This window comes from Cataglyphis hispanica, chromosome 2, assembly GCF_021464435.1.
Source record: "Cataglyphis hispanica isolate Lineage 1 chromosome 2, ULB_Chis1_1.0, whole genome shotgun sequence".
Lineage (NCBI taxonomy): Eukaryota > Metazoa > Arthropoda > Insecta > Hymenoptera > Formicidae > Cataglyphis > Cataglyphis hispanica.
This window is the reverse complement of record NC_065955.1, coordinates 8,068,279-8,091,656: the sequence shown is the minus strand read 5'-3', so window position 1 is coordinate 8,091,656 and position 23,378 is coordinate 8,068,279. Positions and strand designations below refer to the sequence as shown.

The window sequence follows — 23,378 nt, the reverse complement described above, 5'->3', positions numbered from 1 at the left end:
GATATTCGTACATTATATTATATTAGCAGGCTTAAAAGTCTGCCGAATGCGATTTTCATGCTACGCGCAGAGGCTCATATTGAAAAAAAAAGCTAAATATCCAAGATTTTTTAATTTTTTTAATATTTAATATTTAATCTAATATTTTTTAATATTTTTCTCAGAAAAAGAAACTAAAAAGAAAAAGAACCTAAAAATCAACAAAATCTTTCATATTGCCAGAGTAGACTGGGCTCCTGAAATCTTGAAGTTGGGATTAGGTCGATTCCTCGATAATCGAACCGGCGTGGAATCGATTTTAAATCGAAAAGAAGAGGGGGGGGGGACCTCTCATAATGAGGAGAGACGATCGAGTTTTCGCTGGCCGTGCCGTGACATGAGCTGCGCTTTGTACGCTCGATTTGTCAAGAGGGAGACAAGCGTAACGTAGCGGAGCCGCGCCGCGCCGGATGCCGCTGCGTTAATTCGTGTTCGTCGGCCGTGAAACGACGACCCGAAAGAAACTGGAGGATCCGCGGACTTGAGGGGGAACGAGGGTAGTACGGGCGACCGGCCGTCGATCCCGTGATCTGCGATGTGGCGAGCATTGCGGGCCGCTGGCTGTCCGGCGGCGGTGCTCGCGCGTCTCGTGACGGCCGTGACGGCGAATTATCGGAGACACGAGGGGTGAGGTAGTCGATGTACGAGTAGCTCGAGAGTTTTCATCCCGAGCCGCCCACGAACCAGAAAACCGGCGACGACGACGACGACGATCGTCGGTGTCGACGCATAGGTAAATACCACTCGTTAGAGATCGGCACACAATGGCATCGCAGAGTCAGAGCACTACCGTGAGCGTCACCTCGCCCGGTGTCACGACGGCGACGACGGCCAATGGACCGCCGACGACGTCGGCGCCGTCGCTTGGTGTTACCGTCCCGACCACCGCGGCCGCCATCTCGGCCGCGAAGACCCAGACTATCGCTGTTTGTGCTCAGCCCTCACAATCTCAGCAACAGCAGCCCAACAATATTGAGCCGCTGGATAAGAGTTCCTCTAATACTCTCAAGGTATATTCCTATCATACGTTCCTGCGTTCCTTGGATAACTGAATAAGCTATGTTATATAGTATCATTGTTGGTGTTATTGTGATAATTAAACGAATATCAGAATAATTACAGAAATATTGGAATATGTATAGCTGAGGATTGTTTTACGTGATTGTTACGTGTTGCAGCGCAATCCAAAGAAGGAGTTAAGCAAAACTGATTTGTTAATATTATTGGGACATCTAGAAGGAGAACTCCAAGCGAGGGACATTGTGATAGCAGCATTAAAAGTAATTAGAATGATATTAACAAATTGTTAAATGTTTTTTTTTTAAATCTTAATTATCGTCTTAATTAAATAATCGTCTTAATTATATTATATTCTAATTTTCATATTGTATGATGTTCTATCTTATTACACTTGAAAATTATGATTTTTGCTTTCAGTCAGAAAAAATGAAACATCTTTTAAGTTCTCGGTATCTTAGCAGTACTGCAGATCCACATGCAGCACTAGCTAGAGATGTTGCAATAGTAGGTGGTGTTATTGGAATTGAAGGAAATCAAATTGATCAACAAGTAGCTAGTCTAGAAGCATTGGTGATGCAACAGAGAAAGGCGCAATGTAGAATGACAAAAGTCCTTAGAGATGCTGAAATTAGGCATAGAGCAGTATGTATTTTATTAGTGTTATGTGAAATTATATGATTTATAAATGTAACCATATAATACTGTTAGAAAGTAATATATTATCTTTTGATGATTGTTATTATTTTATCACAACAAATTTTTTTTCAGGTGATTAAAGAATTAGAAGAAGAAAAACGAAAACATGAACATGATACTGCTCAAGGTGATGATATCACTTATGGTCTTGAGAAGGAGCGAACAAGATTGAAGAAGGAGTTAGAATTAGAAAAACAAGAAAAGAAGAGATTGGAGATGGAATTAAAAAAGGTTAACGATCATCTCGAGGAAGAGAAAAATCGACAAAAACAAATAGTATTGCTCCTCTTAGCAGAACGGAAAAAAATTATCATGAAGTATATTGAGGAGAGGAAACGATCTGAAGATTTAGCTCAAATTCTCAGTGAAGAAAAAGTAAGGATAGATTCAATGGCCGAAGGCCTCGAGGAAGAGAGTAAGAAATCATTACAGATGGAAGCGGAATTGGAAAAACAATTAGCACAATTCGATATGGAGAGGCAACAATATCGACAGGCTCTTACAAAAGAGGAAAAGAGGGCAAAAGACCTTGAGATGGAATTGGAAAAGTTACGAGCCGAGATGGATACGTGGAAAGAGTCGCAGGCTCGTGGTCCTGCCAGAGGAGTTGGTGTAACTCCACCACCACCACCTGCAAAACCAGCGAATTTAGTACCTATGCCGACACTCAGGCCGGCTAGTGCACCGCAAGCAAGTATGTTCTGCATGTAATAAAAATAGAAATTATACATATCAAGAAAAATCTTGTTAAAAATAGAGAATAATTGCGAAGAATTTTATTTTTTTAATAATTTTCTTTATTTACATTTAATTGATGTTATAAACAGAATAGAAAGAGAATCTAATGATCTTTGATATCTCCTATAGTGAAAGGAACAGTCTTAGGTACAGGGACACCCATGGTTAGTAGTAAAGTTGTTCAACCCACTGCCACAGTGTCCAGTGTTCCTGTCAGTGGACCAAGTAAGATTTTTCAAAAAAACATCTCTCATACACACACACACACACACACAAAATACAAAATAATGTATACAAAGTTTAATATTTTACATTTTAATACATGACAAATATATATATAATATACATATCTTACATACATACATAATACATTATATATATATATATATATATATATATATATATATATATATATATATTTATATATATATATATATATATATATATATATATATATATATATATATAATCTATATGCTGAAATGAATTCTTTAGAAAAGATATAAATTCATAATGATGTGCATGTATAAATTTAGTTTTAAACTGAATTATAGAACAATTGCATTACGAAACATATCTTCAAGAATTGAATTATAAAATAATATAATTAATCATTATTTTTTTTAGCCACTGGAATTGCTAGATCAGTAGCACCTGGACAGGCACTTCGTGGGGTCGCCTATACGCCTAATTTAACATCTGTAGGTGGAGAGTCTACAGCTCCTCCAGATACACAGGTAACCTATCCACATTTCCCTACACACTCGACGTTAATCTAAAGATTATACAGAGCCTATTTATACATGCAAAGTGTCACAACAGATATTTTTATATCGAACGTTAAGAAGTGCGGCTCTCTATGCTAATATTTTTCTTGAAAATGAAAGCAAAAGAGAAGATGATAATTTATAAATAATTTATGTTTATAATTATCTATAGAAAAATTTAGTTGATTTAGTCGAAATAGAAATCAGCTATTTAGTCAGTATTGTGTTTTAAACAATAGATTTTAATTTAATTCGACATAATTTTTAGATATATATCTTAAAATTACGTCATAAATACTATTTAAAAATAAGTTGTAAAAGAATAACAAGTTACGTTAAAATAGATCATAAATTAATAAAAAAGATAAGATGTTTATATCTTCTCTTAAATGATATAAAACTTTATATATGCATATTAGAAAAACTGTAATTATCAATGAAGTAGGCTCTTTATAATTTAAAATATATGAAATTTAAATTTTACAAGAATAATTTGCAGTGCACCATTGATATAGACTATTAAGCTTATTGTTTGGTTAATAATTGATGAAATGTATATATATCTTTGACATTCACAAAACGCAAAGCAATCATATATAAAAAAAAAAGTATCTAATGAAAGAGAATAATATACATATAAAAATATATATTACATCACATACTAATAGAATTTTATCTTATAATAGAAATGAAAAATGCATTTGTTATCATTAATGTTTTATCACGCGAGCACTTTATAAGTTTCCCTTTAGTCTTATACATTTTACAAAGTTACATACTTTTAATATCATAAATACATCGCATTTTAATCATATATTTATTGCAATGAATTTATATGGTTACATATTGTATATATGACTCTTCACTTTTTAATTAAAAAAAAATGCAAATGTAATATATATACATTATTAATCTTACCTTAATAGATGTGTTTTAGCCAAATATATAGTATATTTTTGTAGTTCTAGCATTTGACTAATAATGAAGATATTTTTTACGCTATTAAGTTGTATGATATACAATACTCTTATATCACACAGAAGCATTCTGATAATAAATATTAGATAAATAAAATACATTTAGAAAATAATTTTGAATTAAAAAAAAATTTTGCATTTGTTTTTTAAATAACACCATTATTGGCTATTACATATAATTCTATGTTTATAATGTACTATGTTTATAAGATTTCTATTGCATTGGTTCATTTTCTCTATTTTTGTCATTCATATCAAATGGTGCACTAAAATTTAAAAACCATTGCTTCTTAAATTTCTACACAAATGAAATTATTTTACAAAAATTTGAAAGCAGATTATTTTGAGAAAGCCTGCTTATATATATTTGTTCACAATTTGTTTATGAGACACACAATCACCATACTATATTATACACTTCCACTATACCAATCTTATAATCTTATAAGTTAGCACATTATCAGTATCTAGAGTTATATTTTATTACGATACTTTTAATTTTGTATATATATAAGATTATTATTATTATCACATTTTACATGTGTACATTGATTTTACATGTACATTGATCGATTCCTACAATTAAACAAAGTTGTATGCAACTCAGTTTTCCGAGCTTTATTTCTGAGCCAAAAAATTGTCCACGCTTGATTTCCTAATTGCTATTCCGCAATCGCTACTACTAAATTATATATAGCTTTGTTACACGATATTTGATGCGTATTATACTATTAGAAATTTGATTTGCAATATATTTTAATAAATAGGTAAATATATTCAATCAAAATGGAACTTACATCGTAATATTTCGATGCATACAATCTGCGGGGACTGAGGATTTACTTCTCACATTAGTATTTCTTCCTACATTTCGTCTGCCGACGATCTAGTCGCACATACATATGTATTACATTTTACTAATCTACTTCTAAGTTAACTCAGATTGCGTCTCAAGTACATCTTATCTGCTGCTGATGAATATGCAAAGAACAAGTTTTCATATATCTTCGCAATTATTTATACATTTATTAACAGCACCCAAATGAAGTAGACGCACTATTTTGATTTCAGCCCCATCGAGTTGTGAGTCATTTGCTGCTTCATAATAACGGCGTGTTTTTCTCCTCCATGGTCCATTCTGATGATCATTCTTTTTGTAGATTCTTTTGTATATTTGTATATTCCTTACTTTCCCCCTTGAGTCTCTCTCATTCTCTCTTTTTGCTTTGGATTAGTTCTTTGGTATTCTGGTTCTTTTTTCCCTCTTTCCCCTTCCTATGGTTTTCTGTTTATGGTATGTTCGCTCTTGTCCTGGCAAGCGAAGTTTGGTCGAACGTTTCCATAGCTCTGAAATTGGTCATGGTTGTGTATTGTAATTCCTCAGGCTGTAGACAAGCGACAACCGGTTGTACCTGCTCCTGTTAGTACCACCGCTGCGGCTAAGCTTATCACGTCATCGCAAGCCGCTGCTGCAGCGGGGAAGCTCGGCTTTCATGTCGGCCAGTCTGCTGCGAGTCCCGCCGTCAGCCCCGCTGTTCAAGCACCCACCGCCGGTGGTGGTTTACTGCCGGCGAAAAAGCCGCCAATCTCGCGCGGCGTGCCGCCCCCGGTACCACCGAATAAGCCCGTGGTACCGCCGAAAAAGGAGGCGGCCGTTTATCTCAGAAGACCGGAATTGCAATCGCAAAGCGGGCCGCAGCAGGACACCATCAAGTATACTAAACAGACTGTCCCATCGCACGGAAGTATCACGGCGACGAGCGGAGTCGCTCCTCCCGTACAGGCGCATCAGCAACCCCTTCCGGCGAGCACCATCCAAGCTGCCGCCGACGAAGAGGTCAGTAATAAGATGGCGGATTCAAGATAGATATTAGATTAGTACGAAATGATTGTTTGTAGGATAAAGATGCATCTATTAAACACGCACTCTCTCTCCAACAGATGCATAATAAATAATATAAAGATATACACAATCCAAACACACACTTTATATGTGTTCAATATACAGAACATTGTGTGAATGTTATTTCAGCCAAAGCCGCGTTGAAAGAAAGAATATAAAAGCGTGTGAACATATATATGATCGAGATATATAATAGAAAACAATAAAACAATGCTTGGAATGTTGGATTTGCTACGATGCGGAAGATTTCGTATTTGCAAAAGATTATTTCTAAAATTATCAAGAAGAAAAATAGAGAGAGAAAGAGAAAGGAGAGGTGCTTTGTACATTCGATAAACTTTCTATGACCGTGTCTATTTAGGATGACGGTACGTGTTGTATAAATTACGATTAGATCTCATTACGGTCAGCGGCATCCGTTGAAATGATTCTATTTGCAACCGAAGGCATTTGTAATTAAGTAGAGATATTTCTCAGATATGTAAGGTAGCTGTTGTAGGTTCCTAGCTCATTCTATACGATTTATTTGAACGATGAAATTAATTGAATGATCGCCATGGCTCGAACATTAATTATCATTAATACATATGAGCCGTTTTAGGCGAGTATGAGCATTTACATGACGGAGATTGCTAATCTTACATTTGCAAAAGCTTTTGGAGTTACTACTGGCAGTTCAATGTTATTTAACATCAATTCTAATTAATTGAATTTTTCTTTTCTATTTTACGATCGGTAACGCAAAACGAGATGAATCCACTTTTCGCAAATCCTATTGGCTTTATATAAAATCTTTATTTTTATTATATATACATATATATTTTTATATATTTTTATATATTTATATAATTTTATATTCCGCGCGCATTCTTTATATATAGATATTTTTTTCTTTACCTTTCATGCCAATAATATGTACTAGATGATACGCATAAAATAATGTCAAGTTGTATCTATACATCTTTTTAAGACTTTTTGATGTTTATAACGTTTTGCGAATTTTCCAACAAATTTATCTATCTGGATCTAACTCGTTTCGCGCATGATCGTACTGTATTTATATATATCATGGAAGTAGAGAACTATCTTTAAATAATCTTTAAAAGGAAATAAATTATTAAACAGAGATTTAATTAAGCCAGACTATCAGGTGCAAGATATTAGCTAGATGAGAAAATAGAAACTATCATACGTGCTATAATCACTGCCTTGTCTTACATAATTGCGTATATCGACTGCAAGCTTAAACGCTCTATCTGAAAGAAAATATTTTGCACGTTGCCGAAGTATAGACATCACAGTTTTTTCAAGACACTATTGATTTTGTCATAAAGGAATGTCCTAAGAAAATGTCTAATGAAATGGAAGTAAACGAAGATCAAATGTTTTCTACTCAATCCTTTTTAAAAATCCTTGATATAAAAAAGATGATTATATATTTGCATATTATAGCGTCTTTTTTTTAACGATTCATTCGTGTATCTCAGGTAAAATACATGTGTTGCGCTAAAACATGAAAAAAAAAACCAGATTGTTATAGAAATATTAATTTCTTCTTTTTACCGTTCTTAATATAACAAAAAAAATCTTAAAATCTATTATTTATCTAATTACGAACATTAGCAATTTGTAGTTGTACGAGGTGAACAAGATCCCAATAATCAGATTTTATTGTTTATTGTTAAGAATCGAATTTTGCAATGTCCTATATATAGCTTTATATCCTATATATAGCTTTTGCCTTTCTCAACTATTATTAACATAAAATTGATGTTCACATTTGTGAAGAATACGTACAGAAAAGATTGTATACAAACATACACATACAGTCTTATGATTTTAAGGTTCTTAGATGATGTCCTTAATTATACGATGTGTGATCTCTTAAACTTACGAATAATACTTCTGGCGTTGTAAAGTCTTCCAATGTTTTAGTTACGTATATTTATAGAATTCAGGTTTTCGGTTTTAATCATGTTTGACGATGTGTATGATCCGATGATAATTAATTAAATGTACCCTCACTATACGCAAGGACACAAGCATCCTTTTCAATTGTCATTGCAAACACAAGCAGACAAGTAGCAGGAACTGGGACCAGGACCAAGGAAGTTACACACAGCCTGTAACGCACTAAGAACAAAAAAACATGCTCGCAATAATAGTAACAACAAGAACAAGAACAGCAACTGCAACAATAAATATTAATAGTAAATGTTAAAATAACGATAACAATAAATAAGATTAACAATATATCGCCAATGATTGTTTGCGATACTAGTAATAATTAATATAATATTGGTAGTAAGAGATCCTAACAATCGTGTAACACTAGTAGCATTAGCAGCGCAATAGTAATAATGTTAGTTAATAATGAAGTGTAGCGTTAACGCGATTATGATAATAATAATAGATGTGCTTTTAAGAATATAAGAAAGAGAGAAACTATCAACAAAAAAAAAAGAAAAATTATCAATAATAAGAAGATGGAGATTTCATGACGCGTGCGTATTTATTATCTCTAAGTCAAGATAATTTAGCAGAGAAATTTGTACTCAATGGATGTGCATTCAAGAGTTTTACTCTCTGATAACGTTGTCCAATTTCAATAGCGGATACTATTTCAAATAAGAATGACTTTAATAATATTAGTGTCCATTCAAAAATTAACTATTACTCTCCAAGGGTAACTCCTGATACAAATATATATGTATATATATATATATATATATATATATATATATATATATATATATAAGATATAAAAAGAAATGTTTTTAATAAAACTTTTAATGGATATCTACTCGAAGGCCGCTATATTCTTATGTATCATCCATTGCATAAAATTTTCATTTTTCGTGCCGGTGTAACTAATGTGGATAATTCTCGAGTGGTAATTAAAAGATAATATTAAAATCTGATATCAACGATTCTCAACTCAGAAGATTTATCTTGGTTACTCAATAAAATTTTGCATTTCTCAGATCATCTATCTTATGCTCTTGAGCGATAGGAAATACTACGATATAAAATATCTTATTTGTTTAAATATTTATATATATGTATGTATATAGTCTTTATCAACACTAAAAAAGCCAAAATAGCAATAGGAACTACGATATAAAATATGTTTTTTAAATATCTTGTTTAAATAAAATATTTTATATCGTAGTTCCTATTGCTATTTTGGCTTTTTTAGTGTTGATAAAGACTATATACATACATATATATAGATGCAACTCTATGAAAGCGAGGAATACTTTGGATACTTGATCAATAATTAATGTATATATAAATAATCAGTATGATATACGTAAAAAACGTATAAGTTATATCTGTCAAAAATAGAGATGTTAATGAAGGAGAATGAGTCATACAAATCATATTCATGTCTTGTTAATTTTATTAGAATACATGATGTATGTGTGTAATGCATAGTCGCGTGTAGAAACAGGCGGGTTAAAGTTTTAAACAACAAAGAAAAGCAGTTATAACGCAAAAACGCGTATATATGGAGCATTTACAAGAGCATCAAATAATGCTCACACACACATATATGTGTGTGTGTGTGTGTGTGTGTGTGTGCGCGCGCGTGATGTGTAGGTGTGTATGTGTGTGTAGTGTGTGTGTGTGCGTATATATATGCATATATATATATATATATATATATATATATATATACATATTGAGGCTGTCAGAATATTATATATATATTCTGTAAAAAAAATGATTCATATCTAACATTAAATCGTTAGTCTGCGATCTTACACATTAATGGCAAATTTAATGATGAGCGACATTTACTTCATGTATATTATGCGCAAAAAGTCTACTTAATTAAGTTTTAGTGTTATTAAAAATAATAATAGTTGTTTTTCTGTTTCCACGATTGAAAGCCCACGTAGAAATTATATATAGAAGTGAGTGAATATTATTTAAAAAAACAACATGCTTTATATATTTAGAAAACATAATTTGTGTTATAAAAACTTAGATTTTTTTGAAATTTAATATTTGAATTTTTTTATATCATAAATACAGAATTGTGTTTGCAATTCTCAAAATAGTCTTACAGTAAAAAATAATATATTTTTATTGAAAAATTTTTTAATGATTGAACAAAATAAATGCATACATACATACATACGTATATTTATACATACACACGTACACACACACACACACACACACACACACACACATATATATATATATGTCTCACATATTTATCTTACCATATTAATTTTTTCTCTACTGATAAAACTTGATGATTATTTCGTATATATGATATTAAAACATATAAATTAATGAAATAATAAAGAAAAAAAAATTATATTTTTATTTAAACTATTTTCGCAATTGCTGGCACAATTCATTCTCGAAATTTGAATTTCTGATATTGTGTGATGATCATACTATTTCTTGCAAATATATACATATATGATCGCGAATTGATCCAAGGATCTAATAATTTATAATTCTCATGGTATTTATTGTGCAAAATGAGAATTTATTATCATCGGCAGAAAAGCTGCCCTTATATACAGGAAAGACTCTTTACTCTGAGTGATAGCGAGATATTAGAAGAGAGAGAGATAAACTTTTATACACATGCGAGATATTCTCGCGCGCGAGCGCCATTATATGCATATATTACATGTATATTTAATCAAAGTGAAACCCTTTTTCTCCGCATCTCACGGGATTGCGTATATGTTTATTAGTGACTATCGTGCTAATAAATAGTAATAAGGTAAAAGACATCGATGAAATACCATCAGTTTTAAGCAATGATTACGAACGGAGGAAAATCGAAAATAATTCATTTTTGCAATACAAAACAAAAGTCGAACTCGTTAAAAGTTAGAAAAGTTAGACCTCGATAAAAATCTTTAAATAATATATGTATGCTTATGTATATAAAAATTGTATAAAAATTATATATTTTGTCATTTCACTGATAATGAATTTAGCGATTATTTTTTCTTTGCTAAAATATCATTATAAAATTCTATCGAATCAAAGTTTAATATTACTGTTCGTGTGCGATTGATGATTTATTTTAAAATATAAAATACAAGAAGAAAAAAAAACAATTCACACAGATATTGTCGTAAAAAAAAAAAAAAATTATATGCTGCATTGTATGTATTATGCTAATTACCGAATTATCAGAATGCCTTGTCTTTTACCTTATTATGATAGAGAGCAAACCTCACCCATGTCAAAGTACCGGATCAAAATATATTGTACTCACAAGTGCAAAGGCGCGTGCACGTCATTTTATATAAGTGTTATATATTATGAGCTATATTCTCTCCTTCATTCATAAGTAAAACGATGCTCTCTCATGAACGGGACTGACCCGAGAGAGAGCATACATTTATTCATTAAATAATTATTAGAGCGTATCATGTGGCTCGATAGAATCGCGCCGAGGCGCGATTCGCGGCGCCTTCCGAGAGATTGTAAATAGTACAACTATTTAATACCGCTTATATATATACATACAAACCTAGACTTAAATAAAACTGTGATTTTTTTTCTTATGTTATAAGGCATTATGTCTCGGTTGCTGATTTATTTCACTTTTTATTTCTGAATTTGCCGAGCAACTTATCGCCGAGTGTAATTAAGGCTTTTAAAGACTTATTAGATATTTATCTGTGGTATATATCCGTTGCTGGTCAATAGTTTGAATATTTTATAAAATAAAGCTTGAATTTAATAAATCATCTTATGAATGTTCTTTCATCAAAAGAGAAGAAGAATTTCTTATATGTAAAAGAAATAAAAAGAGAGTAGCTAATATTAAAATAAAAAGAAATAAATCTGTGTGATTTTTTTCTTTATATAATGTTAATTATTTTTATATAATAATTTTATATAAAATTTTTATATAGAATTTTTTTTAATAGCATTTAAATGTATAGAGAATTTGCAAAGAGATATAGATCTTCTCTATATTAGAGATATGAAACGATAAAATATTAAAAGAGGAAATTTGAAATATAAATATATAACGAAGATATTATGTGTGTATATATATATATTTGTGTGAACGATATTGACAAATTATTTTTATTTTACTAACATATTATTAATGAATGTGTATGTAAATTAGGTTTCTTGGTATATTTATTTAAAATAGATAAATGTTTCAATTAAAAATGCACATGCTATATGAAATGAATAAATTTATCTTTTTTATTTTAATGTTATTTATCTGTAAAATAAAAATGAAGCTATTTAGACTATTGGCCAGTAGGGTATATTTTTATTTTTATATATTTTTATTTGCGCTAAGAGCAGTGCGTTAGCCTTAAATTCTTGCGTTAGCCTTAAATCAAGAATGATGTAAATATATCAACTAACTATGCGCTTTTTTAAAAAAAGAATATCTTTATATTATCAAAGTTTAGTTTGAAATTTTTCAATAGCATTTGTAAATCTCGCATGAAATTATATCGAATATATTGCAATGATGAGAAATTTAATAATTGAATTTTTTTTGATAAACTAATTTCTCTATGTATAATTTGTAAATTGTGCAATCGAAAATGAACAATTTTATGCAAGAAGTATATCTTGAACAGATTTGCAAATATCTTGCAAGAAAGTTGTCATAATCTTAATTAAGATATACTCTGTCGTGATCATTGCGCGATAAAAAAACATATAAATGATTTATATTTATTTTAAACACATTATATGAGATATATCAGCATGGTACCTGTCGATATTAATTGAGATTACATTAATGATCACGAATAGCAAGCGATTTCAGTAATGTACAGAATTCTAGTAAGTTTTACAAATGTTCGTTGCGGATAAAGAGAAATTTTTTCAGAAACTGTAAAAGCGTTTTAGAGTTTAGAGCGTTACAGAAATAAAAAATATAAAATACATTGTTTTTTAATACAGTAAAATAATCATGTAGTTATTATTATCGATTTTCTTGTTTTAATAATGCAAAATTTATATGTAATCTTGGGGCAACAAACCCTTTCGAATTTATGAAGAATCAAAATTCTAATATAACGATATTTGTTGAAATTTTTATTTTGTATAATTTGGACGATTTAAAATTACTTGTATTTAGAAAGATATTTAAAATTTTAAATATTTTAGATCATGAACAATATATTTTCAAATTTAGTACTGCTATTAATGATTATTAATTACACAATATAACGAGATTCTTTACGAAAAATTAAAACACTACTGATATGCACAATGCAAATCGAGTAAATAAATTGAATCAAGAAAACAGTTTAACAAATTTTTAATGGATTTCGATAAAGAGAATTTTACTTGCCGAATTAAAAAAAAAAAAAAAGAATAGATTTGAATAGCGCAACTGAATGTTTAAGAAATATATTTCTATTGAAATCTATCTAGTGCTTCGTTTTTCTATAATTATTCGACATCATCATCATCATCATTATCACTGTTATAATCATCGTCATTATGATCCTCTATGTTCAAAATGACAACAAATATAATGTAATACAATAGTAATTGTTATCTTCTGTGCTATACAAAAGGAAAAATATACATTGACATATGATTACAAAGTTCTTTTTTATTTCAATAACATTTCCATCGTCAAGTAAATAAATCGAGTATTAAAAAGCCGTTAATTTACTCTTGCATTACTTTCGTCAATTACTCTTTTCTACATCAAATAGTAAATTGATGTAGTTTTTTAAGAAATTGTTTTTGAGAAAAGTTCAAGTAATAAATATCCACATATCGAGATATACACAGCACAGATATCTTATAAAAAATATCTACTTTTGTAATTTTACACTTCTCGTAGCATTTATCATTCGTGTTTGCTGCACTAGGTTGCTCAGTAGTATTAGTTTTTCATTCAGATCCCTCTGGCCAAATATTGAAAGACGGAATGAAATATCAAGCCTTCTTATGTAGTAATAGTCTCTTTCCCAGTGTCCTCGCGCCGAGGCGTTATAAACAATGTTTATGTTTAATTCCGTTAATATATATACGAAATATCCTGTGTGTATTTTATTCCAAGATGAACATTTTAAAGAAAATTTTTTGGGAATACTGCGAGTAGTCAAGTCTAAAAAAAAAGAAATTTAAATTACTATGAAATGCGGCTCGGATTTTTCTAATTCCCAATTAAATATAGGGGTATATTATATAATATTTTTCTTTTCTATTTTTTTCGATAAAAAAAGTCAATGTTTTCTTTGCAATTCTTTGGAATAATTATTATAATTACTGATTGTTTGTAAATTTAGAGAAATGTAAATATTTCAATGGTCTATCATATTTATTTGAAGTAAAGAAAATTTACTTATTTTAATTATATATAATATTTGTGATATTTATTTTATTAAACAAAATTCTCTTCATTAGCATCGTTAAAAAGGAAAAGGCAATGGAAATTGTCGCCGAAGAGAGAAAGGCATACCGATTTATAAGTTGACAATCAGTTTTAATAGTTGCAATAGAAAACAATATACAGAATACAGATACAGAATAATTCTAGCTGACGAAAGGCTCCCCTAGGTAAAATGTTAATCGTGTAGTGAAAAATTACGAATGAAAAACAAGATGATACACATAATGAGTGGCTTATTTTTACCTATCTGCTTATCGGTTAGTTCATTTACCTAATTACAATGATTGGAATCGTTAATTATAATTATGTCTGTATAGACACGCAGGTGTGTGTATACGTAATAGAGATTCTTAAACGCTACACAATGTTGCTTTTACTTTGGTTTTAAATTAAGGACTAGCGTGTCGAGCTTCGCTCTGCTTCTGTGTATGCAAGTATAAAATCAACATTTACGCTTTTTGTTTCGACATAATATCGATGTAAAAAATATTGGCAGTAGTTCGAACATAAAAAAACGCCGTTCATTCCTATTAAAGGCCGTGCTAATTGTGCGGCAGTAAACGTGAAGTACATAATCATATATATAAAAGAAAAAAAATGTACATATCATTCTTTAATTGTTTCGTATTTTGAAAACATTCAAAATCTACATCCCGCTACGAAGTTTGGCAATAAGCACAGTTTAGACAAATCGCGCAAACGTATTTCAAAAACAATTGTAAATGCTTCGCACCTAAGGTATTCTTCGTTTCTACCTTCGATCTGTCTTACATATTATGGTTTAAGTAACGTGGTGCGACGAAGGCACAAGGCATATATATTTATTGAACGTCGTGCAGCAGTGCGAATGAGTATGTATTAATGCGGGAGTGATTTTAAAAAACAGAGAGAGCATGAGCAATCGTTATAAAATGCATTTTGTATGAAATACATCCAGCCCGAAGAGGGATAGATCGATAACGGTCAAGCAGCTGCCGTCGTCAACGCAAATAAATACACAGATGACGGAGCGAAGCTCACAGTGAGTGTAGTGTTGTGTATACCATTTAGAATTGGAAATGTAATTTAGAATTAGAATGTAAAAATACTATGTATATGTACATTAATCAGTTAATCGTGGGCATTCAATTATGTTACATCGATCGTTACATCGATCAGAGAGCTTTTTATTTTCGCTTCTATTCTTCATCTTCTTTCTCCGTTTCTTTCTTTTCTTTTTTCGACCTTTGTTGTACTCGGAAAAGCAGCGCCGAGAAATTTCCGTCGATCGCACTGCTAATCATTTGTGTTTTTTTTTTTCTCTTAATAGTTTCATTTCGCATTAATACACGGTATGTTACACATGTCGAAGAACAACATCGATCGGTTGGCACATAAAACGGAAGCAACACTTAGATCAGTCGCGGTGATAATAGTTACGTACAAACTTGAAAGGGGGAAGGAAGAGTACAACGTACTTTCGTTTATTATTGGCGCAACCCTCGGCACAAAGGGATAAAAATTATGTCCTATACGTGAAAAAGTAGATAATAGAGCCTGGTTCGTGATAAAAAATCGTCATAAAAGATCGTCGTCGTGAAAAACGTGGCGTGACGCGAAGGCGGTGGAACACTGGCGATATCAATTTTGGAACGGATACAATTTCGCAATCTCTTGTGCATTATTCGCATACTTGTCCTGATGCGTTCTTCTTTTTTTTTTTTTTATTTCGTCGTCGATTTGCGATTCACGATACTTGCGTTTTATCGTTTTATCGCATCTTTAGAAATAATCATGCTGTCATTAATCCCTATTTATCATCGATAATTATATCATCGCGATAAAAAGAATGATACAAAGTGAATATATCAATATACATCTAATATACAAAAGCTCTCTCAATTCGTTTTTTCTTTTTTTTTTTCGTAGTTTGATATAATTCATTCAAGTATTTTCATTTCTTTCATTCCTTTCGTGTCTATCTAAGTACTATGTACATTATACGTTTATATATATATATATATACATGTAAAACGATTAATTGATTCTTTTCCATATCCTTAATGATTGTATAATTAGGATTGACTATGTCTTAGAGTAATCAACGAAATTACAAGTGTTGTCGTTATTATTATGTAAAATATCAAATATCATACGTGTTAGATGGTATGTCCATCTCCAAGGTACCATTTTGGACGAATAGCGGTCCGTCTAACATGCCTAGCACTTTGATGAGCAAATACTTTGGAGATTACATAAATCTAATAATAATCTTCAGGTAATATTAAGTATAGATGATTTGTTTTTTTTTTTAATTACAAATATAAAACATGTATATGTAAATAGAACTCTTAATTATGCGCGAACATGTTCATCTCTAATTGAGCATACGTGAATTTCTTATCATCAGTCTAAGCCGAACTGTGCGGCTCCATACACAACGGCGGTTTAACAATACTCTCTCTCTCTCTCTTTTTTTTCTTCTTTTTTTCTTCCCCTATTATCTCTTTTTGTCTTATAAGCTTTGTAGAATCTATTACGTTAACAAATAATCGCTGTAATGAGAAACAACAATATATATGCGTATGCTACGGAAAAACGTTATTCATAAAACTTTCAAACAATCTCTTCGCAATGAGCGATGCGACGCACGTGACCGTCTGGGCGGATAAAGTATAATTGTTTCTTGCAAACAATTTCTCACCGTTCGTGGTGAGGTGTGAAAGATCGCGGGCGATCTCTTCCCGTCGCAGTTTCGTGTTCTTTTTTTTTGCTTAGTTAAAAACACTATTGTAGGGAGACTTTATCGCGCCGACATACAGACAGATTTTCGCGCGGGAACGAACAATGGAATTTTATATATATGTATAATGTAAGTGACAAAATGATAACAATTATTATTATAATTATCGTAAATCGTCACGCGCTGCTACCATCGGCGACGATGATATTCTCCCAATCGAGAGACTCACGACGGGACTTACACCTCTCATTGTCACAGCCCTTTACCGCCGGAACGCAAATGCATCGTGCGTTACATAGCTCCCTTGTTGTAATAATATCCTCCCTTCTTACGATAGGCCAAACGCATCAAGTTTCGTCGTCATCATCATCTCTCATTTTTTTTCAAAAATATATATACGCTGACTACTTAGGCTTTCGACGAAGAACGGAAAGACGTTGTTTCGTCCAATCAACGGGATTAACTTTTTTTCTTCCTTGCGTGGATATACAGCATTATTACCCTTTCTAAGCAATATTTCGTTTATAGCCTAGGTAATAGTGAAGACCCTCATATGATCCATTTGAATTACTTGTTTTTTTCTCGATTTTTAAAAAAATGTTTTCCCTCTCTCTTTCAACCGCATGAAACACTGAGACATTATCGCACACTATTTACATTTAATCATAATTAGTAATTGGAAATAAATGCAAAAATATATGTATATGTGTCGAACATTTAGCTAATAATACGATTATCCGCGATAGTGCATGACGCAAATATCTTCCTCGCGTTTGTCGGCAGAGAATACCTTTATATTCCTCCTTAACTAAAAATCATTATGTAGCAATTTAAACTTATGTACTATTGTCTTTATTCGAGATATCACTACGCGAAGACATTCACTAGTATGGCTCTCGGTTCTTTTGTTCCTCTCTGAAGAATCCTTTTCTCTCGCTGATTATACTCGCTACACATTTCCCGTATCTTCATCTCGTGTAACAATCGCTTACGAAGTAAAAATAGCGATGAGATCGAAATTGCGATGTCAACAACTCGATTAAAGTCTACACTGGTCGCGTGTCTTGATATCGTATTCCGGTTTTCCTATTTGTAAACGCATTTCTACATGCATTCCTGGAAAACGCAAGCTCGATTCATTCATCTCTATTCATGGCGAGAAGCTTGGATCTCTCATTATCTCAGTTAATTGGAATCACCAGTAAACACAAATGTACGTAGGTTTTTAACGAGCGATTCATCATATACGATTAACATCGTAAAAATCGGCGTGATACGGCGAATGGCCGTTTAATATACATACATTTTATATGTGTATATGTATATTGCGTGTGTTTAAGAAGATAAAAATATTTATCAACATGTATATGCGCGGTCAATGTACTATCTATAGTATTGACTTTAAGATCGGCAGTGAAAACTCTGTTTTCTACGTACGATACGTGTCAGATTGGTTTTTCGTTTCAGAAAAGAGTTACTCACAAGGGACAAGAATCGCAACGCAGCTGTATAACGTATATAAGCAACGCAAGAGTAGTTGTAAATTAAATAAATGAAGAATTCGCGAATATGAATTATGATATGCAAATTGCACTATGCTAATAACGTACTTAACAATTTGTTTTGTACGTTGTTTGATGCAGAAACAACGGACCAGCAAAGTTCTCAACGCACGCTCTAATTGTAGTCTTCATTTCTATGAGATACATAGGATAGTCTGAAGTCAATTTGAAGAGTACAAGTATAAAGAGGAATATAAAGATCGAATATAAAAAGGAATTTTCTTTACGAGTTGTATAAATTGAAAAAATATTTCAAAATTTTCATGCACTCTCAGAGACACAATTCAAAATGATTCAGACATGTTGTATAATTAATACAATTCTCCTTTGTTATAATTGACTCCAGGCTTACCTACTTGTTCTCGCAAGATCCCGAATGCCCTCGTAAAACGCAAAATGATGGACTCGTTGAATATGCTTGCCGTTTAATGCTAAAAAATGGCTATATCCTGGCATTAGATGATGTTTCACCGAATGGAAATGTCGAGATTCGAGATCAAACCGCCACACATTTAGCGCTAAACTCGACTAAACTATCATCTAGCACCATGAATATTGTATTTAAGGAGACGTCATTAACTCAAATAGGATCATAAACGACACAAATGGAGGACAAGGAAAGGAAGGGAAAAAAAGTTTAACCTCGCCGCGCTATCGTCGCACTCTTTTCGATTTTTCAAGCTTTCTTTTTTCAAGCTTCTTTTTAACGATTGTCTCGTCTTCCGCAGCATCGAATCATCGGGATAAACCGACTTACTGACGCAAAAGTAAACAATGGACGGTCATGACGGATATGCCCACTCTTGCGTAGCTGCGAGCTCCAAAAGGACAGTATTGTGCGATCATTAATTAATATTGCTATCACTATTCTGAAAATCAATATCAGTGATCGTGTGCGATAATCATGAAAAACTCGTATCGATACCTTGGGACTGGAATAACCAATTAGCCTATAACTTGGTAGATAAACTTATATAATGTAAAAAGAAATAAATGTAAATTAAATCTGAAAGTAGGAATTCGCAAATTGAAAATTGAAAAAAAATATTTTGCATATAAAATACTACAAAAATGTTGCTTAGCGTTATGGTGATATTGTTTCATAATATGTTTCATATTTTCCTATAATGCTTGGTGCTATGTTAACATGATATTTATTGATAATTCAATAACAAATTTAATCTAAACTTTTTTTTATTATAATATAAGATCAATCAAATGTTTTGAACATGATATTTTCTTCCTTCCAACTTTAAGCTAATGAGGTTGGTTATTCTAGTATCAAGGAAAATGGATATATATCCAATGATATTTATACTGATAATAATATCAGTATTGATCATGAAGTCGATCTGTGATTGCAGATTTAGAAATTTACATTTCGGCATCATACGATCAGAGTGAAGAAAATCGCTTTGCGGATGATATCTCAAAGATATCTCATGGGTTTCTCGATAAGTGTTGATGCATAGTGATATCTAAACATAATGATGCTATATATAGTTACATACCAACATAAATTAATCAAAAAACAAAATTATTGCCGCGAGTATTCTTTCATCTGTCTCTCTGATTACGCGTATGTATTTACAGAAAATATACTTTCCTCGATAAAATCGGTGTGTCGATCGGAGCTTCGATCATATGCGTGTCACTGATTACGCTGTGATCTCTATTTTAGCTGATACTAACGCTAAGGCGAGCGGACAAAGACAATGAGTTAGAGTAATGATTTAGGAAAAATGGTAAAGTTGGGGGAAAAGGCAGGATAGGAAATGGAACAGTAAAACCATCCTTCGAGTTTTTTCGAGTACGCTCGCGTATTGATGCGATCGCCTCTTTTTCTCTAGGATCGCCTTCGCTTATCGAGTGTTCGATTATACATATATTCCTAAAATTAGAATTCAATCGCATAGGAGAGCCCCGCGCATGTCTCCTCTCGTCTAGAAAGTAGCCGCGTGGAAGGGAAAGGCGTGTTTACAGCAGTTTACCTGGTGCACCACTCTCGTCTCAATGTTCTTTTCATTCTCTCTTTTTCTCTTCTTCTATTTACACACTTTCGTTCTCGTGCACCAAACATAGTCTTCGAAGATTGTTTTGGTGCATAATGATGAGTGCTAGGACCTTCAAGCCGTGATGCCGTCGTTCGCGAACCGTCGGTCTGCTCGTCGTCGCTCAGGGAGATGATCAGTGATCACGATTTCAACGATGCAAATGATTTAGAAGAGGGTCCGTCATTACAACACTCCGCGTCATTCAAAGACGCGTGCTCCTCTCCGTTACTGCGACTGGTCGATTATCTTCGTCGTCATCCTGGGCGACGGCGCGGTACTTGCCACGCACCGAGCTGGGCCCGAAGATCGGCGAGCCTCAGACAAGATGACCATCGATATCGGAATAACTCGGTGTTGCCGCGAACGTTGACAATGGGTGGCTCTGGCAGGGCGGCGGCGGCGGAGCCGGATGCGAATGCGGGTGCGAATGGGGCCCACCGTTGTTGGCACCCACCCGGGCGAACGTGGCGGGCGGCGGCGGCACTGACGGTGGTATCGGTGACTTGGTGCCCGCGGTCATTACGGTAACATCAGGCGGCGGTACGGGACGCGGCAGTGTTCTGGTGCGCGTCAGAGTGCCGGTGCCAGTGCCTACTAAGTGTCCACCCATTATGTGACCCGTCGAACCCATAGACGTAGGATAGTAAGGTCCGCCGGATGGATCGCCGATGATGGGCGGCGCCGGACTCGGATTGCCATCGTAGCTCATGTAGCCCCGACTGCCGTTGTCCATCTCCACGCTGTAGAAGCTCACATCGTTGGGCGGCGCCGGGCTCGGGTTACCGATATAACTCGATTTCGATACTGAAACATTAAATGGTAATATAGACGTAGTATGGATATTATAGAAAGTAAGGTTGCAAACATTAGAAAATAGACATTAGACGATATTAGACGAGAGACAATAATGTTATAAAAGAATAACGACGGAAAATTGTCAGATTACGCTTATGTTACGCGTGTTATGATAATATTGCAATTCATCAAATTTCACTAGTTACACGTTTATATTTGGCTTGATATTTCTTTCAACTCATATTTCATTTTCCATCTGCCTAGAAGTGAAAAAAAGATGCAAATAATTTAAATATTTCAAGAATTTTGATGTAAAAATATGACGTATTTAAAATTATATCATATGCAAGTTATAAACAATATATATATATATATATATATTTACCGTGTTTGCATCCTTATTATTAAAAAAAATATATATATAATAATGTGAAAATACCTGAGAGAGTCCCGCTAGCGGTAGTTCGCTGTGGCGGCGAGTCCATATTCATGGACGTCTGCATGTGATTGCTGCGACGACCGAGGGTGCCCTGATGAACCTGCATTTCTAAACCACCTTTCCCGAAATCCTGTATAGTTTGATCTATTAAATATGTGCTAGCTGCGGTCTTGCGTCCTTCGTCCTGTTATACGATTACAAATTAATAAAATATCTTATATTAGATAATATGATTGACAAATATTATTTCTAATATACAAGAGTTTAGAAATACTTTTTACATTACATATTATTTTTCTACAATAAATAAAAAATTTAAATATCAATAAAATTTAATTATGATCACAAATCTTATCTCATATATATAAATTTTTTATTTCTCATTTCTTATGTTTTGCAAGTATCATTCTTATCTTATACTTATCTTAAGATTTTTTAAGATTTCTTATTCTCAATAGAAGTATGGATAGTGGAAGATTAGTGACTTATGTGTATATAATACCTGGCTATTAGTATCAATCAATATAAAAAAAATACGTTCGATCACATGAGCTCTAAATAATTAATGAATAGTAATAAAATAAATAACACGAAAGATATATGTGTTTTACCGAGCGAGATAAAAAGGCGTGAGAAATAAACACAAACAAAAATGTTAACATAGGTTGTGCAACTATAAATCGAAATAAATCGCATCGTAAATTAAAATGGAGAGTAGCACAATTAAAACTCGGTAATTAATATGATAATTTATGTATATTTCTTCTTTCTGTATTTTTTAAACTTATGATTAGTTTCGCGCATTTTTATTCTGATACTCTTTATATTAATATATTTTACCAGGATAATAATATACTACATATGTAAAAGGCATAAAGTCAATAATTAATGTTACTAATCTAATTAATAATATGATCAGTTTAGTTTACAATCGGCCCGTATAATTAGCGACTTATTAATAATAATATAATCAATAATAAATTAATCATACAACGATGTAATCTGTAATCGTTTATAATTAACAACTTTTAATCGCGATAATATCGATCGTCGTATTAAGCATAAATCTGTAATTAATATCGATAAGAATGTTATTGCAAAGTTCAATCTAATATCGGTATATATTTGTTTTTTTTTTTTAAATTCAAATCACGCGGTTCACTATTTTAATTTGCGACACGTCATTTTCAATCTACAGTTGCGCAATCTATGTTCGCGAGTGCAATTTCATTCGTGTATACTTTTCGCGCCATTTTTTTCCTGCTCGACGAGAAACACGTATTCTCTCTCTC

The 23,378-nt window shown here is 32.5% G+C and overlaps 2 protein-coding genes and 1 long non-coding RNA gene across 7 annotated transcripts in view; 2 read left to right on the top strand and 1 right to left on the bottom strand.

The window, feature by feature from the left end:
- The window catches only part of LOC126858809 (uncharacterized), a 116,372-nt gene that overhangs the window by 90,239 nt on the left and 2,755 nt on the right, over positions 1 to 23,378 (top strand). The gene's annotated exons all lie outside the window — the stretch shown is intronic.
- On the top strand, positions 330 to 6,965 carry LOC126858761 (CTTNBP2 N-terminal-like protein). Its single transcript, XM_050609301.1, has 7 exons — positions 330 to 1,049; positions 1,218 to 1,319; positions 1,477 to 1,701; positions 1,828 to 2,449; positions 2,623 to 2,718; positions 3,121 to 3,230; positions 5,622 to 6,965. Exons 1-7 carry the CDS (start codon positions 804 to 806, stop codon positions 6,102 to 6,104), a joined length of 1,884 nt encoding a protein of 627 aa, XP_050465258.1. The 5' UTR covers positions 330 to 803; the 3' UTR covers positions 6,105 to 6,965.
- LOC126858741 (nephrin-like) overlaps positions 15,797 to 23,378 on the bottom strand; it is a 248,339-nt gene continuing 240,757 nt past the window's right edge. For 4 of the 5 annotated variants that reach the window (XM_050609249.1, XM_050609251.1, XM_050609250.1 and 1 more), the window contains 2 exons: positions 22,087 to 22,270; positions 15,797 to 21,656 (listed from right to left, as the gene is read on the bottom strand). In XM_050609249.1, coding sequence (XP_050465206.1) covers positions 21,169 to 21,656; positions 22,087 to 22,270 — 672 coding nt within the window. In that variant the 3' untranslated portion in view covers positions 15,797 to 21,168. Of the gene's footprint in view, positions 21,657 to 22,086; positions 22,271 to 23,378 lie in introns of those variants that run through there. The other variant, XM_050609253.1, reaches the window with a different exon arrangement.

Excerpts from the sequence above, each read along its gene's own strand:
- LOC126858761 (XM_050609301.1), top strand. The coding sequence starts at position 804 with ATGGCATCGCAGAGTCAGAGCACTACCGTGAGCGTCACCTCGCCCGGT. Across the intron at positions 1,702-1,827 it reads CTGAAATTAGGCATAGAGCA|GTGATTAAAGAATTAGAAGA; the intron begins GTATGTATTTTA and ends ATTTTTTTTCAG. Across the intron at positions 2,450-2,622 it reads GGCTAGTGCACCGCAAGCAA|TGAAAGGAACAGTCTTAGGT; the intron begins GTATGTTCTGCA and ends TATCTCCTATAG.